Below are 18,954 nucleotides of genomic sequence, written 5' to 3' on the forward strand. Positions count from 1 at the left end.
CTTCATTCACTGATGCAATCACTTTTTATTGGCCTGACCTTACCTTCTCAAATTGTTCAGCCAGTGAGCTAACATTCTATTACTTTACCAATTCCCTCTCCTAGGCAGTGGAGTGTCAGATTTTCTGCTGGAGAAAAACAGCTTCAATTCCCAATTTCCTTGCCTTCTCAATGAGTTGACCAACTGAACTAACATTCTTGTTGTTTGTTATTTGTTTTTTAGGAGCATTAGCAACTAAGGCCATATTGTTCCGGGATATGTGGTGGTCATTTCCTGACCTTTCTGCATCCTCCGTATTTGGTGGTCACGGGCTCGAACCCCGGTCTAATCAAGAAGCATGTGCTATGTACTGCTGCTCCTGCTCACCTGGCTATGGAGGCGCCAACTAACATTCTATTACTTTACCAGTTCCCTTTGGAAAATGGCCATTCTACTTTTTGATTTAGTATAATATTGGAATGAGCAGCAGCCTGGAAAACTAGGTGCAGGGGATCTCAGAAACTACTGGAAGTCATTGCAGAACAAGTAAATATATGAGATGTGTTAGGGTAGCTAAGAATAGGAACAGTTGCATGTATACTTGCATGTACACCAATAATCAGAGTGCCTTATAATTTCCCAGATATTGATTGGAATTTGTGAGTTGGTCACTCTCACACTAGCAAGGCTTTTGTGGATTTAGTGGATGATTGTTTTCTACAGCAGCATGTTCGGGGGGCAACTAGAGGGAGTAATACTCTTGATCTGATTATGAGTAGATTACATTTTTCATGCATTAAGAATTTGCAGATAAAGGAACCACTAGGTGGCAGTGATCACAGTGTGCTGAAGTGGGATTTACTCAAAGAGGTAACTACCATCAGGGGTAAAGGGAAGGGTTTTTGCTTTCGTAAAGGTGACTACAGTGGTCTGAGACAGTATTTAAATTCTATACGGTGGGACCAACTCATGATGGTACCAACAGCAAAATCAAAATGGGAAGCATTCAAAGAATTAATCTTCGAAGCTACTAGTCTTTTCATACCAACTAAGAAATATTGTTCAAGATTTAGGTCTAAATGGATGTCAGATGAACAAATGAAACATGTGGCAGAGAAGAAAAATGCATGGGATACATATAAATTAACAGGTGACATGGAGCCTGAGATAGATATAAGCTGGTCTGTAACCAAGTCACAAAAGAGGATAGGCAGACAAAGGCAGATTACAAGAAATCTTTGGCAAAGGATGCAAAGAAAAACAACAAAGAGTTCTTTACTTATTTAAACTCTATAAGTAAGGGGATGAATCAGATTGGTCCACTTGATATCGACGGTTCAACTGTTGATGATCCTGCTCAGGCAGCTAACAAACAAAATGATTATTTTGCATCAACATTCACACATGAGGAGTTATTAAGGGAGGGGAATGCCAGAGGTGAATTAAATTCTGGCAGTGAGCTAGATGATTTTGTAATAGCTGAGAGCAAAGTGGAGGAGAAATTGTTGAAGATAAACATAAGAAAGGCACCTGGGGTGGATGGGATCTATCAAGTTATATTAAAGGAGGCAGCAAAGGAAGTAAGCAAACTCTTAGCCATAATTATGACAGCTTCCTTGGACTCAGGGGAGGTACCCATGGACTGGAAATGTGCAAATGTGACCCCAATTCAGAAAGGAGGATCTAAGGGCAACACAAGTAATTACAGACCTGTTAGTTTAACTTCTGTTCCTGGGAAATCAATGGAGGCACACTTCAGTTATAGCTCAGACACAGAATGGGTTTGCTAAGGGGAAGTCTTGTCTGACCAATTTGATTGGATACTATGATGTGGTCACAAAGGAACTGGATGCAAAGAATAATTTTGATATCATATATTTGAATCTTATTAAGGCATTTGATACTGTTGTACATGGAAAACTGCTGCACAAATTAGAGCAGTGTGGCATTGGAGGAAAATTGCTGCTATGAATAAAGGGATGGTTGAGTGGGAATCAATGGACACTGCTCTTTGTGGACTAATATTATTAGTGGAGTTCCCCTTAGTGGAGTTCCCCATGGTTCAGTGTTTGGTCCATTGTTGTTTTTTGTATTTATTAATGATATTGATGATGGTATATCAGGCTTAATGTCCAAGTTTGCAGATGATACGAAGGTCAGCAGGGTTGTTAATGACAGTACACTGCTACAACAGGATCTAGAAAAGTTGAGCAGTTTGGCTGAGAGATGGCAACTGAAGTTTAACATTGATAGATGTAAAGTGCTGCATATGGGAAGTAGTAACCCCAGAGTAACATATCAACTGTGTGTTACTACACTGACATTGGTAGAGAATGAAAAGGGCCTGGGGGTAATTCTGAGCAGTGCAGACAGTCTGCACAAGTAGCTCATGGTGTCTTTTCAATGATATACAGGAATTTTTCTAGCAGGGATAAGAGTTGATTATCCTCTTGTACAGGGCAATGGTCAGACCACACCTTGAGTACTGTATACAGGTCTGGAGGCCTCATGTAAAGAAGGATGTAGAGCTACTGGAACGAGTACAGAGAAGGGCAACAAGATTAGTGAATGGAACAAAGGGTTGCTCTTACGAAGAAAGGCTTAAGTTTTGCATACAGTGTCTGGAGACTAGGCACCTGTGAGGTGATCTGATTGAGGTGTATAAGGCCATGAATGGTTTGAGCATGCTCAATGCTGATGGGATTCTTCCTCTTGCTCAAAATAATTGCCTGAGAGGGCATAAATTCAAATTGAGGAAAGACAGTTGTAGGATAGATGTGCGGAAGTTTGCCTTTAGCCAGCAGGTGGGACAAACTTCCATCTCTCGTAGAAGTTGATAGCTTAAATAGATTCAAGGCAGAACTAGACAAACATTTGGAGCGAGTGGATGGGTGAAATGAGAAGGGGTTTTTTTTTTTTTTTTTTGGCTGATGCTATATAAGCTTGCTTTCTTGCACATGTGCCTTTACTAATGCTAAATGTTAATGCTAATAGGTAATGACAGTTTAAAATGCTTGATAAAAATTTTTTCCATGTTCACTTCTCCACTCATACCCCACACATCATTTCTTCTGGATTCCTAACTTTCCTTAACCATATTCTTGTCTGCTGCCTGGAACAGTACTGCTCTCCTTAAATTATATTTGGTCCCATTATTTTCTTAATAATTTTACAAATAATGTATCACCTCCTACAGACCATCATTATCTTTCAGGGATGGTGTGATGGAGTAGCAGCAACTCCAGTTTAGGATCAGTGACTGTTGATATGTCCATATTCGAAATGCCCTTGAATCAGCATAGTACTCCATCCTTGGTATTCTGATAATGGCTTTAAAGCAGTCTGTATTGAGTTTGTTACTAAAGGATACTTATTCCCAAGGGATCATGAACATTCTTTGTACTACATTAGTCTAATACAGTGAAACCACTTTACAGGCAGTAACAGAATTTGCTGTAGGTTTAAAAAACTGATTGAAAAATTCTAACATGCGCATGAAGTTCAATGTATTTTATTATATATGCGCTTTTTCGAAAAAAAAAAAAATAATAATAATAATTAAAAATAAAAATTTCAGTTTGCATTGTCAGTTGTGTTACAATTGGTGCAGTATATCCATAGGAAAATTCAATAACTATGCCTCATTTGTTGGTGTATTTATGTGCCATGTGATTGCATACATAAATTAAATGAACAAATTGAAAAAAAAAAAAAAAAACATACATTTCAAGAACTAGTGCAAAAAATTTTAACAGTTGTGAATAGCACCAAAGGAAATCTGGTTGGAGTAATGGAACATTTCCAAAAATGATTAGATTGTTTTGGATGGCAATAATGATAATGCATATATTGAAAAGGTTTTTTTATAACTTCCACTCTTCCAAGATTGGCAAATTCAGGGATTCTAAATACAGATGCATGTGAGGTAATTTAGCAAATGCCTGCATCTTTTTTTTGTAAAGACAGTGCATATGAGAGCTATCCCTGATAATGGAATATTTTTTTTTCTTTGCAAGTGGAATTTGATATCTGAAGTAATTTTGTTGCAATTGATATTGATGCCAATTAAGCATCCAATACTACCTTCCATGGTAGTATCGGATGCTTAATTGGATGCTGGAACCCATCATCAGACCATATTTGGGCTTTACCAAAGGACAGAGAAACGAAATGTAACAATTAATTATTAATATGTTGATACAAAACATTCAGTTATCTATGACTAGTAAGTTTTTATACAAAATATTACTTATACAATTATCTATTACTTGTAAGTTTTTTTTATATGTGCAAATGAAAGGTAAAATAAATAAGATACTGGTTTATCTGTTAATAGCCTCCTGCTTGCAAAATGCCTAAGCCTCCTACATTCAGTAAAGCGGTGCTATTAATAGCTTATTTATATCTGAGTTGTGCTTGGAGCTTCTAATTAGTTGGCCAATAGCAGGTTGCTAGGTTGGTTATCCTGGATCCTAGTGCTTTGTTGTTCAGATGTACTTTGGGGTGGAGGGTTAGCTAAGATTCACTCCCAACAGAATTCGTAAGTTGTGGTTATACTGGTCTTGGATTTCTGAGAGGCGGTTTGTAGTGGAGTGGGAAAGGGTTGGCTGTTCTTGTTTGGAGCTTTCTTTTTTGTTTCTTGAGGTCTTCAATTGTTCCTTTAAAAATGTTAAAATATTGTCGATCGAATTCTATACCTTGTTTTCTGTTTACAGAATTGGCCCCAAACATTTTATATAGAATGATTCTTTAAATTTTTTCTTATTGTACTGTTGGTCGGTTGAAAGGATTGTAGTGCTGCTAAGTTGCGAAACATCTCTGCACTGGAATGCATGGAAGGTAGTATCGGATTTGTTTTTTCTCTCATAAAAAAAAGGTCAAGTCATTATCAACCCACTGCAGGATGGAAGCCTCCTCAACAATTCATGCTGAGGGAAATGGACCATAATCTGCCACGCTGGTCCAGTGCGGGTTGGCAGATCGACCGTATCCAGCAGTCAGGGGCTTGAACCCCGGTCTACTCAAAGAGCACTCCCGCTCCCGACCACTCGGCTATGGAGGCCTAATTTTCTCTCATATTGGATGTATATTTTGTGTTCTTTTAATCTGGAACATTCCTAGATGACTGATGTATAAAATCGATTGCAACTGTGGAGTTAGCTACATAGGGAAATCCTATAGGCACCTCAGCTCTAGACTAAAAGAACAGAAAAAACATCTAATATGGGAGAATAAACAAATCTGACACTGCCTTCCATGCATTCCAGCTCAGAGATGTTTAGCAGCATTACAGTTCTTTCAACTGACTAACAGTACAATATAAGAAAATTTAAAGAATCATTCTACATAAAAATGTTCGGGGCCAATTCTATAAACAGAAAACAAGTTATAGTCTAGAGCTGGGGTGTCTGTAGGATTTCCCTATGTAGTTGCAATTCAATTGACAATATTTTAACATTTTTAAAGGAACAATTGAAGAAGACCTCAAGAAACAAAAATTAAAGCTTCAAACAAGAAGCCAACTCTTCCCCTCTCCACAACCACAGCTCTCCTCCACACACACACACCCACACACCTTGCAGTCTTTTGGGAGTGAGGCTTAGTTAACCATCAACCCCAAAGTACATTTGAACAACTCAGGACTGAGCTCCAGGATAACCGGCATGGCAACCTGCTATTGGCTAACTAATTAGAAGCCCCAGGCCCAACTCAGGTATAAATAAGCTATTAACAGCACCTCTTAACTGAATGTAGGAGACAGGCATTTGGCAAGCAGGAGGCTGTTACCAGGTAAGTCAGTATCTTATTTATTTTACTTTTCATTTGCACATATAAAAAAAAAAACTTACAAGTAATAGATAATTGTATAAGTAATATTTTGTATAAAAACTTACTGTTAATAGATAATTGGATGTTTTGTATTAACACATTATAATAATTAATTGTTACCATTTGTTTCTCTGTCCTTTGGTAAAGTCAAATCTGGTCTAATGATGGGTTCTAGCAAGGTTCCTGAAATGTTACTTAATTGTATAGTACATTTAGTCAATAGGCTAAATAAACTAACTTAAACACTCACGTGGTATAAGAGTGGTTATTTAAAGAGAAAAATTTGATGATATTGTTATGTGTAATAACATATAGCAATAAGAATTTTGTTACTGCAAACAGTAGTATGTGTGATTGACAGTGGAGGCTGAATGTGCTTATTTTTTGCCTTTTGAGAAAATAATTTGTGCAGATTTGAAACCTATGGTTGCTAAAAAAAAAAAAAAATGCTGATAGTTTTCTTTGTCATAAAAGAAAAGTATTTATGGTGTAGCTGTTGCGTACTGTAAATTCTCAGCGCTGCATGGAAATTTCTGGAAAAGTTGAAAGAATACATTGAGAAGCATTTTACAATATAGTATGAATCGGTTCTTGTAACAGAACTAGAATATCACCTACGCTTCTACTCACATTAGAACTATTTGAGAAATTATGAACACAATTTTTCCTATTATTAGTTATTATTACTAATATTAGTTGCTATTATGACTACTACTATTATGTTTACTATTAGTTATTGTGCAAATGGTATTTTCTCTCTCTCTGTATGTTTATATGTTTTTTTATATCATAAGATTTCTTCTTCTTTTTTTTTTCTTTTATATGTATCTCTCTCTGCTTGGTTACTGAAATCCCTCTGATGTTTACAACCATTTGATGTTTTTAGGATGTGGCTGTTGGATGGGTAAGTTTTGAATATTTAAATCTATTGCACAGCTATATGGCTGTGAATAATATGCTGTTATGATAGTAGATGGCTCTTCACTCTTTTAGCTTCTCATCTAATGCTGGAGTTTCACAAAGTCTCACCTTTCACTCTCTCTTTTCCTCTAGTATATTGGTGTACAATGCTTTTCCATTGACTGGAATCTTGTCCAGTTTTGTTGATGATACATTATATTCCACTTTCCAGTGACAAACTTTTCTCTGCACAAACACATAAGGATGAAGAGTGATGATGCTTTATATCAGAGAGGTTATAAAAATATAAACAAACCATGGAGCAAATAGCATTAGGAACTTACTCCCATTGATAAAGTCCATTCATTGATAAAACTGGAGAAAAGCTGGTGCAGAAATGAGAGTATTAGCCAGAGTGCATGATGGATGGTATGGGCTTACTGTATACAATAGAAGCAGTGGAGTAAGAAGAAGAAATAAATGAAGCTTGAACATCATGATAAATGGAATAAGTTTAATAGTGATTAATAATTAACTAATTGGAAATAAATATGCAGAAAACTGGACTGCTTGATGAAAGGAAGCATATTTGTGAAGGAGCTTATTAAGTTATAAATATGCAGGGAATGCAGATATTATTTTTTATATGGAAAAGTGAAAAGAAAGTATGGTGATTGAAGAAGTCTTGAGTAAATAACTCAAGTGTTTATCATTCACTCAGAGGTATTCATGGTGGACACTTTTGTGCTTAAAGTGTTCACTCAAAACAAATCTGCATTTCTAAGACTTATGAAAAAAGAAAACACTAAACCACATAAAAATAAAAGAAAATTCCTGCTGAATTAAGGTTGAACTTGGCAAGGTGTTATTCTGCTTTTATGTACCAATCCACCTAATATTCAAAATAAAATTAATAAATAAGAAAAAACAAAACAATACTCATCTCCAGCAGTGCAAAAGTCCACATCTACCAAAGGATGAGTGCTACTTTTATGATAAGCAGAAAACAAGACCTGGGAACTCACAAATGCTACCTCTTCAAAGGGCATCAACATTTGTGAAATCTAACAAGGATTGTATTTCAGTCATTGACTGCTGTCCATCAAAATGTCGATGGATGTCCTTATACAATCCAAACCAGAAAAACAAATAATAAACAGAATTAATTTCACTAAAAAAAAAAAATTAAGTTTCCAGTACTTCTCGGTAACATTGAAGAGAAGATAAAGAAATAGATATTATGCATGGTTCTATTAATCTGTTACAAAATAAGAAAAAAATAAATGTAAAATGGTCCTTGGTTAGGGAACTGGAAACTGCACAAGGAAGCATGAAATATAACAAATTATTCCAAGTCATTCCTGATATTTTGATAATTCCTAATTCATAGCACGGTTGAGCATCAGAGAATATTCAACCAAGCAAAAAAATAATAATAATAATAATAATAAATAAATAAATAAAAAGAATTCAGATCTTCTCTTTCTGGTGAAGCTTTAGACCTCTTGACAGCCAAGTAACAACAGTACTGTTGTTATGTAACTTTGACTCAACATATCTGAAGAGGCATAATATTTGCAATAGTATCTTTCTTGAAGCAATCATAATCAGTTAATGTCTAAGAGACAATCCAAATAGAAATCTGCAGACAGAAAAATCCTAGATAAGCTAATGTTAGAAAATATACTGTACTGGCAAACATTCCTGTACCTGTATTTTAATATAAACTGTGTATGTTGTCAATGAAATTTAAATTCTAATGTAGCATGTACTTAAGAAAAACCTTCCTGCTTTTTATGAAAAATTTCCTGGTTTTTGGGAACAACTTCTGCTTTTTGTAAAAAATGTCCTGTTTTCCTCCCTTACAATTACCTGATCTCCAGCTTTTTGAAAGTCAGAGTTGGAAACTATGTATAGAATACCTATGCAAGTTCAAAAATTGTTTAGAATATAGATTGACATCTAGGAGCGTAATCAGAGAAGTGATAGAAGTTGTTGTGAAAAAGTCTTTTGTACACTTAGCCTATGTAAAATTTCTAATGTGTTTCTAAAGTACTGTGTGAAGGTACCATTTAGGGGTGCTTACCAGTACCAGGCTCCCCTAAAACGAATAATTTTTCTGGAGGGGGGTACCATTCAGCCTGGTGCAGGTCCTGTTGATGACCTGATAGAATTTTTTGATGTGTGTGAAGAGATTGATGCCACCTTTCTTTGCAGTCAAAGAATCATTGATAAGAGATCATTGATATCAGTGACATATATAATAAATATATTTAGATCTGGTTCTAGGAGGGCTAGTTAATAGCAGATTCTTCATTCAGTTTTTAAGAATGTATTCATCATCAATTTTAAAGGCAAAACTTGTTGTTGTTGTTGTTGTTGTTGTTATGGGGGTTTCACGGCGCATAAGCTACTTTGGCTATAATGCGCCTAAGGCAAAACTTGTACAAAATTTTCTAATATTAAGTTTAAGTTATATCAAGGTACTTTTGATAGTAGCAATGTAGGTAAGCAAAAACCTGAAGGTAATTAGAAATTATCCCATTTTTTTTACTGAAAAGTGTCTTTTCTTTTCCTTAACAAATTATGATATTTTCTTATTTTAACATTTATTTCCTATTTGTATAAATATATTAGGACATTTATAAATATAATTTATTTTCTAGTTCCTCAATGATGGAAGGTTCTGGATCATTAGAATCACAGCTGGAAGCTACAAAAGTAGGTTTTTGAAATCATTCTGATTTAAATAATCTTATATGATCATTTAACAAATTCCTGTGTATTGCACTGCTCTTAATCATTCTAGTTCCTGTATAGACTAGAAAATGTCACACATTTTATCCAAATTTAACACTTTGAAAAACTGATATGTGACTTTGAAGAAAAAAATCAATAGCTGTATTGATTGTCACTAGCTTCCTATTATGTATAGCTCGTGGCATATCAAACAGATGGTCCTTGAAGTTTTCATGATCGTACAATAAAGAGCATTAGCTTGTGTGTAAACGTGCTTCAACTGTTTACTGCAAGAACAGAACAGTAATAAAAGCATGCATATATATATTACAAGCTGAGTAGTTAACTGTTTTGATAGTTTGAAAGTTACAACCATTTCTTAAGAATATGTATTCGGTGCAGCACAAGTGTCATTGAGCATTTAATAAAGTTTTAAAATAGCCTTTAATATAATTTATGTGCAGGTGAAAGGTTTGAAAAACCAAAGGAACAAGATATAACTATGATGCAATCTTTAAGTTTGTATCTTACAAATATGTTACTTCCAAAACTGCACAAAAAGATTAAAAATATTAATATTAATTGTTAAAATTATTCCTGTATACCCTTGACCTGAATCATTGATTATGTTAGAATTTGAAATTTAAAAATAATAATAATAAATATATATATATATATATATATATAACAAACAGTGCAAAGTGAGCTGTCCACTCGCTTGCATAAAAGGTTTTGGCATGATTTGTGTGAATTTTGTGTCTCAAGTGGGTGCACAATTTATTTTAAAATTCTGATTCTTTTATTTTAAATCTTTTTAAAAATGTTTCAGGATTTTTTCCTTCAAAACCCATCCAATTTTAGAGGTGCAGCTATATTTGTTAGACAGCTTATTTTCAGATTAAGGAATAAATGTATATAAAGTTGACTTCTGTTTTGTGGTAATAAGGAATTTTGGAAAAAATAATTTATTGCACAACTATCAAAGACAATAGAGACTGATTATTCTAGATAATTTATAGATCTGTCTGTTATTTATGTTCTTATACAAGCTTTTTTTTTTTATAAATAATAATTAGAATTTGATAGCTTATTTTATTTTATTATTTTTTTAATGAAACCCCAAACACAAAGAATATTAAAAAACTCATAGTACTTAGTATTGCAAATGGGTTAAGATAAAAATAATCGAATTTCTGTATATTTTAATTTTCAAGAAAAAATATGAAGGAAGGTTGTTGTAGACAACAGAAGTAGAAGGGATAAATAAGGAAAACAAAAAGTTTCATGAATATTCTTGTCAACAACCACCATACAGGAAATTTAGCTGAAAAATTTTAAAATAAAGTTAACCCATACAGTATAGAAAGAAAAACAAGAAGAAGAAAAGACCGAAAAATACCAAAAACTATTGAAACTGTATGTCTGTTTGCAGGTTTAGAGTTTCCAGAAATGAAAAATTAGGGTGAATGGAAGAAATCATCATCTCACTGACATTCAGGAATTTTCACTTCTGAATGTCAGTGAGATGATGTCTCCTTGACTGGCTTTTTCCAGTCAAGGAGACATATGTTAGCTTGCACAACTTTCACATGTAAAGTTCTGATTTAAATTAGAAAGTCATATACCACTAGGAAATCTGGATAGAGGAACAAAAGTTTAAGTCGAGTATCCTCTAATGCTATTGGTTAAATTTAAAATTATTTTTCAAAAATTTGTTGCAGATACACCAATGGAGCCACATTATGTGAAATGTGGCCATAACATGTACAGAATTAGCTCTGATAGCAGGATTTTGCTGTTTTTTTGTGGTCCTCCAGGTTTTTGGATGCTGTATAAAGGGTCTGATATGGACAAAATTTTTAAAAGCTATTAATTATCAAAGATTAATAAAATTGACTGTAAACCTATTTTGATTTTTTAAAAGTGGGGATAAGTAGACCTCATAGAAGTGTTGAAGTAACCTCTTATGTGTGAGCTCCATAGCCGAGTAGTCAGGAGTGGGAGTGTAGTAGCACACGCTCCTTGAGTAGATGGTTCAAGCCCCTGACTGCTAAGTACAGTTCGATCTGCTAACCTGCACTGGACCAGCGTGGAAGATTATGGTCTATTTCCCTCAACATGAATTGTTTAGGAGGCTTCCATCCTGCAGTGGGTTGATAATGGCTGCAGTTTACCTTTTTTTTACCTCATGTGTACTGAAAATTTAGACTAGACCAGATTAAATTTAAATCAATGAAGCTTATAACTTGAGTGGCAGCCATATTGTTTCAAAGTAGCAGATAGAAATAAAAGCACCCTCATTAAGTTAGTCTGGTGACCCCTCATATATGTAGCAACTTTCACTTTGATCAGACTGTAAACACATGGATAATAAATATGTGACACCTTTAATTTGAACTGCAGTCAAATTGTTTCAAGATCTTAGATTGGACTAACAAAAATGAGTTCTGAAACAGATAGCCCTAAAAATTTGAGTGACAACTTCTTGGCGCCTCCGTAGCCAGGTGGGAAGGAGCAGCAGTGCGTAGCACACGCTTCTTGATTAGACCGGGGTTCGAGCCCGTCACCACCAAATACGGAGCATGCGGAGAGGTCAGGGAATGACCACCGCACCGGAGCAATATGGCCTTAGTTGCTAATGCTCCTAAAAACCAAATAACAACAACAACAACAACTTCTTATTTCAAGATAGTCGATAAAAATAAAAGCATCCCATTGGGATGCTCTTTACCTTCTCATATGTAATTTTGTTTTAGCATTAGCATTAGTTGAGGCATATGATGCAAGAAAGCAAGCTTATACAGCATCAGCCAAAAAAAAAAAAAATAAACCTTCCCATTTCACCCATCCGGTCACTCTAAATGTTTATCTAGTTTGGATTAGAATGTAAACATATGACTGCTAAATAGATGGTACTTATAATTTGATTGAGAGCCATGCTTTTATAAATGAAAGACAAAAATAGATGCACCCTTGTCAGAGTAACCGCTTATATCTACCATTAAGTTTGGTTTCACTCAGAATGCTAACACATTATTACTAAAGTGGCACATATGATTTCAGTGAAAACTATCTTTTTTTAGGTAGCTGATTGAAATAAAAATTCAGAATGCCCTCTCATACGTTTCTTAAATATGATTTCAATTTCTCTGTAAACTTGAAGTTATTAAGGACACATACATTCAATCCCATTGTGTTTCTGGTCCTTTGTCCAGCTAGCCCTTTGGCATTTTCATCTCTTTGATCAGGGCACCTCCGTAGCCAGGTGGGAAGGAGCAGCAGTGTGTAGTTTCTACACTTGTATGTTTTATGCAGGTTGGGTTGAAGGGCTATTAGCCCTTCAACCCAACCTGCATAAAACATACACGTGTAGAAACTACTGATATGAACTAAATTTAATTTTATATTTAATAATGTAGCTACCATTTAATTTTATACTTAACTTTAATTATATTATAACATTAAATAACTTTATGATTTACTTTAACATTAACTTTATAATTTACACAGCGCAAAGCTGCAGAAGTTCGGGCAAAGAGAGCAGATTTGAAAAAAATTGAAGATCTTGGGGCATTACTTGAAGAACACCTTATCTTGGATAATCGATACACTGAACATAGTACAGTAGGAATGGCTCAACAGTGGGACCAACTAGATCAATTAGGAATGAGAATGCAGCATAATTTGGAGCAGCAAATACAAGCACGGTATGTGAAATTAAGCATTTCTGTATTAAATATTTATTATTTATTAAAAATTAAATATTATTAAATTATTCTATTAAATTTTCACAAAGAGGATCAAAGGGCAAAGTGAGTAATTACAGACCTATCAGCTTGACTTCTGTTCTGGAGAAAGTAACGGAATTAGTAGTAGTAGTAGTGGCATGTGATGCAAGAAAGCAAATGTATGAGCTTATGCAGCATCAGCCAAAAAAAAAAAAAAATCACACCATTCCCTACAAATGCCTATCCAGTTCCTCCTTAAATTTATTCAACCTATCAACTTCCACAACGACAGATGGAAGTTTGTTCCAGCAATTAACCGTCCGCTGGCTAAAGGCAAATTTCCGCACATCTATTCTACATCTGTCTTTTCTTAATTTGAATTTATGCCCCCTTAGGTTCGTAATCTGAACAAGTGGAAAGATCCCATCAGAATTCAGCGTGCTCAATCCATTCAAGGCCTTATACACCTCAATCAGATCACCGTGCAGGTGCCTAGTCTCCAGCCACTGCAATTTGCAGAACTTAAGCCTCTCTTGGTAAGAGGATCCCTTCATTCCCCTCACCAATCTTGTTGCCCTTCTCTGTACACGCTCAAGTAAATCTACATCCTTCCTAAAATGAGGCCTCCAGACCTGTACGCAGTACTCAAGGCGTGGCCTGACCATTGCCTTATACAGAGGGATAATCACCTCCTTCTCCCTGCTAGCAAAATTCCTATATATCATTGACAAAACCCCATGACCTGCCCTGGCAGCCTGTCTGCATTGCTCAGAAAACTTCATATTTGACTGCACAATTACTCCCAGGTCTTTTTCATTTTCTACCACCTTAAGCATAGTACCACACAGTTGGTACGTTTCTCTGGGGTTACTTCTACCCATATGCAGTACTTTCCATTTGTCAAGATTAAACTTCAGTTGCCACTTCTTAGCCCATCTGCCCAAATTATCTAGATCCTGTTGCAGTAGCACACTGCCATTACTGTCATTAACAACCCTGCCAACCTTTGTATCATCTGCAAACTTCAACGTTAAGCCTGATATACCTTCATCAATATCATTGATAAATATACAAAACAACAGTGGACCTAACACCGAACCCTGTGGGACTCCACTAATAACATTAGTCCAAGAAGAGCAGCACCCATTGATTACCACCCTCTGTCTTCTCCCACTTAACCATCCTTTTATCCATTGTAGCAACTTACCCTTAATACCATTCTGCTCCAATTTGTACAATAGTCTTCCATGCGCAACAGTGTCAAAAGCTTTCCTGAAATCCAAATATAAGATATCAAAATTATTTTTTGCATCCAGTTCCTTTGTAACCACATCATAATATCCTATCAAATTTGTCAGACAAGACTTTCTCTTAACAAACCCATGCTGGGTCTGAATTATTGCTGCAGTCTTGTCTAGATGATCCTGCAATGCATCTTTAACCAGTGACTCCATTATTTTACCAGGAACAGAAGTTAAACTAACTGGTCTGTAATTACTCGTGTCACCCTTCGATCCCCCTTTGTGAATTGGGGATACATTTGCACATCTCCAGTCCGTGGGAACCTCCCCTGAGTCCAAGGATGCTTTCATAATTATGGCTAAGGGTTTGCTTAGTTGCTTTGCCGCCTCCTTTAATATAACTGGATAGATCCTATCCACCCCAGGTGCTTTTCATATGTTTAACTTCAACAATTTAGTAGTTAAAGTAGTTGGTTGTTGCTGGATTTTTTTGGTACAAAAGCAACTTTGGCTAAATTGCACCTATATATTAGTATTATGTGACAATGACATTGAGGTTTCTTAGTTATGGTTTATATCTGGCTAAAATATCCTATTAGTTTTAAAGTTAAAGTAGTATTGCAGGATCATCTAGACAGAAATGCAGTAAATATAGCTATAACAGCATGGATTTGTTAAGGAGAGATCATGTATGACCAAAATGATTAGTTGCCATGGTGCAGTTAACAAGGGAACTGGATATAAAACAAATAATTTTGATATCATATACTTACATTTAAACAAAGCTTTAGACACCGTTCCACATGAAAGACTGTAAATTGGAGCATTGTGGCATAAGGTACAAGTTACTGCTATGCAGGGCCGTTCCGAGGGTGAGACGTATGAGGCTCTTGCCTAGGATTAAAAGCTGAAAGGGGCACCAAGAGAAAGATTAAATAATTGCCAACATTGCCATGATTAACAGTAGGGCACAATTTTTCATTCTTGCCTCAGGTACTAAAATGGTTAGGCATGGCCCTGCTACTATGGGTAAAGGGATGATTGAGTGGCAGAAGACTGGGGGTGATTATTAATGGACAGTGATCTTAGTGGACTAATGTTATTAGTCCAAGGAGAGCAGTGTCCAGGCATCCCTCAGGGTTCAGTGCATCACTCCTTTCTGTTTTCAGTATTTATTAATGATACTGATAAAGACAAAGCTTATTTTATTATTATTATTATTATTAATAGCCATATGATGCAAGGAAGCCTGAGGCTTATGCTGCACCAGGAAAAAAAAAAGTTCCCGAGTTACCCTGAGAGAGAGAGAGAGAGAGAGAGAGAGAGAGAGAGAGAGAGAGAGAGAGAGAGAGAGAGAGAGAGAGAGAGAATCAAAAGTAGAAGGGGGGATCACCAAGAAAGAGAAGAATGATGATATCCAGCTCAGGACCCTGGGTGTGCCAAGCCCATACTCACCAGATGTGAGCCCCTGGGGTTTTACAGATGATACAAAAGTTTTCAGGGTGGTTATCGGCAGGAATCAAGGAATATTACTGCAACAAGACCTAGAAAAATTTGGTAGATGGGCTGAGAAGTGGCAATTAAAGTTTAACATTGCTAAATGCAAGGTACTGCATATGGGTAGCATTAATCCCAGAATAACAGAACACTATACTAATTGGGTGATACCACACTGAGGATGGTAGGTAATTGTATAATCTGACATGAAGTTCCCTTAGCAGTGCAGACAAGCTGCTAGGATAGCTCATGGAATTCTGTCAATGATATACAGAATTTTTGCCAGCAGAGACAAGGAGGTGATTATCCCATTGTATAAAGTTATGGTCGGGCTGCATCTCGAGTACTGTACACAACCTTATTTCTGCATTTGGAAACTAGGTACCCGCAAGGAAACTTGACGTGTTTAAGGCTTTAAATGGATTGAGTAAACTAAGTGCTGATGGCCAGGGCCGCTGCGACCCTATGTGCTGCCAGTAAGCAAAATCCAATTTGCCATCCCAATTTCGATTAAAAAATAAGATAATATGTAAATAATTATTTTTAATTTATTGAAAAAGAAAAGAATTACAACATATCTCACATATAATATAATGAAACAACATACAAAAATAATAAAATCATTCTGAAATTCTGGAAATAAATTTTAAATTCTAAATTACCGTAATCGTACTCTATCACAATAATAAAATAAAAGGAAAATTATAATGTTAAAAAAAATTACAAATCTATGTTCCTTGCTTTAAGAGATGCGAATTTATTAATTATTTCATTCATGTTTATTTTTTCCAAATGATCATTTTCCATTCTAATTATTGCCAAATTAGAGTCATTGTTGTCACATTGTCGATCGTAAATAATTTTTCATTAATTTTAATTTTGAAAAACTCCGTTCACCTGAGCCAATTGAAACTGGAAAAATTGTCTAAAGTCAAAAAAAATTAGCATTAGTAGTGGCATATGATGCAAGAAAGTAAGCTTATACAGCATCAGCCAAAAAAGGAAAAAAACCCATTTCCCATTCACCTCCCCATCACTCCAAGTTTGTCCAGTTCTTGCTTGAATTTATTTAAGCTATCAACTTGCACAACAACAGGTGGAAGTTTGTTCCACATTCAACCACTCACTGGCTAAATGCAAATTTCCAAACAACTGTTGTACAACTGTCTTTCCTTAATTTGAATTTATGCTCTCGCAAGTGTGTAGTCTGAGCAAGAGGAAGAATTCCATCAACATTGAGCCTGCTCAACCCATTCAAGGCTTTGTACACCTCAATCAGATCACCTTGCAGGAGCCTAGTCTCCAGAAGCTGCAATTTGCAGAACTTAAGCCTTTCTTGGTAAGAGCAGCTTTGTTCCCCTCATTTGCATAAATTTTTAATGCAACTGCTACATTTGAGAAAGTATCTGTAAAATTGTTTTTAAAAATATATTGTAACACTTCATATGGAGTAACATTGTCTTTAATATAAATTAGAAGTACTCTAAGTTCTTCAATTAATGCTAAACTATCAATATCAGACTCGTTATGATCAATGTCACTTAATTTATTACGTAAATCTTTGCAAAGATTTAAGAAATCTTATTACCATTTTTTTTTTAATTCAGAAATATTATAAAATATTTTAAATATTTCTACATGTTCTTTCATATTTGTAAACCTTTCAGTTAACGAGAAAATTGTTGTGTCCATAATTTGAAAGGAAAAATTAATTTTGAAATTTTGTTGCGGATCCTGAATAGCTTCCTCTCTACGTTCATAATTGAAATGACGTCTTTTCAATATTTTCCTTACAGTGCTTACTTCTGGAAATGAAGTGGCAATGCCAGTGATAGTTTTTATTATTTTATTGCCAGTTGATTTGCCAGTGATTGCCATATTATTAATTTTTTCGAATGCTTCCTCTGTTCTATTTACTTGAAAATATTCCGTGATTTCCCATTGGTAGGGGTGTAAGGCAAGGATGTTCCATGTCTCCCGTACTATTTGAATTATATGCGGAAGCACTGATGAAAGAGTTCAGAGAAGAGCAGAAAGGAGGTGTAAAAGTAGAAAGGGGAAGATAAAGACAATAAGATTTGCAGATGGCTAAATAGATTGCTAATAATGAAGAATTACAGAGCTCCTTGGACATCTTGAACAGCACAATAAAGGAGTGAAATATGAAGATTAACAGCAATAAAACCAAGGTGATGTTAATTTCAAAATGGCCGGGAAGAAGAATCAATAGAACATTAGATGGAATAACATTGGAACAGGTCGACAGATACTTGAAGCATAATGACAGAAATTGGGAAAAGCCTGGAAGAAATAAAAACAAGAATTACAATGGGAAAGAAGCATTTAGTAATAGAAAAGAACTATTGAGAAGAAATTTCAAGGAGGAATTAAGAAAGCAAATGATGAAAACATTAATATGGACTGTTGTATTATATGGCTCCAAGACACGGACACTGGGAAAGAGGAGATTAGACGCCTAGAGCTTTCGAAATGTGGGTATGGAAGAGAATAAAAAAGGTGAAATGTGAATGAGATTTTGTGGAAAGTAGAAGAGAGAACATTTGTAAAAAATTAAGAAGGAGACAAAATAATTTTATAGGACATGTATTGAGAAGAGAAAGCATGCTGAGGAAAGGGATTGAGGGGTAGATGTGTGGAAAGAGAACTGTTGGGAGAAGGAGAATTGGAATGATGGATTGGACAGTAAGAGGAAATTATGCAGGAATTAAAAGTATAGCACAAGATAGAGAAGCATGCATCAATGAAGCCCTGAATTTGGGGCAGAGAACTTGAAAAAAAAATTTACAATAAATTTATTACAATAAATAATTGTAATAAAATACTTACGTATTTTAATAGTCGTAATAAAATACTTACGTATTTTATTACGACTATTATGTAATAAAATATTGCTAATGCTTTTGCCTCTATTGTAAGCCAACTTGTTTTTTGTTTGATTTTTCTATCTAAACAGATGACAGCCGTTCCATCTCTTCCAATTCTTTGTCTTAATCTAATGGATTTTAATTACACTTTGAGTT

The 18,954-nt window shown here is 35.2% G+C and overlaps 1 protein-coding gene across 2 annotated transcripts in view; it reads left to right on the forward strand.

The window, feature by feature from the left end:
* The window catches only part of LOC150087841 (spectrin alpha chain-like), a 455,664-nt gene that overhangs the window by 407,530 nt on the left and 29,180 nt on the right, over positions 1 to 18,954 (forward strand). For both annotated transcript variants that reach the window (XM_090369231.1, XM_090369232.1), the window contains 3 exons: positions 6,695 to 6,712; positions 9,375 to 9,429; positions 12,958 to 13,154. In XM_090369231.1, coding sequence (XP_090225357.1) covers positions 6,695 to 6,712; positions 9,375 to 9,429; positions 12,958 to 13,154 — 270 coding nt within the window. The remainder of the gene's footprint in view (positions 1 to 6,694; positions 6,713 to 9,374; positions 9,430 to 12,957; positions 13,155 to 18,954) is intronic.

Source organism: Mastigoproctus giganteus, chromosome 3 (assembly GCF_048544385.1).
Source record: "Mastigoproctus giganteus isolate SK-2022 chromosome 3, ASM4854438v1, whole genome shotgun sequence".
Classification (NCBI taxonomy): domain Eukaryota; kingdom Metazoa; phylum Arthropoda; class Arachnida; order Uropygi; family Thelyphonidae; genus Mastigoproctus; species Mastigoproctus giganteus.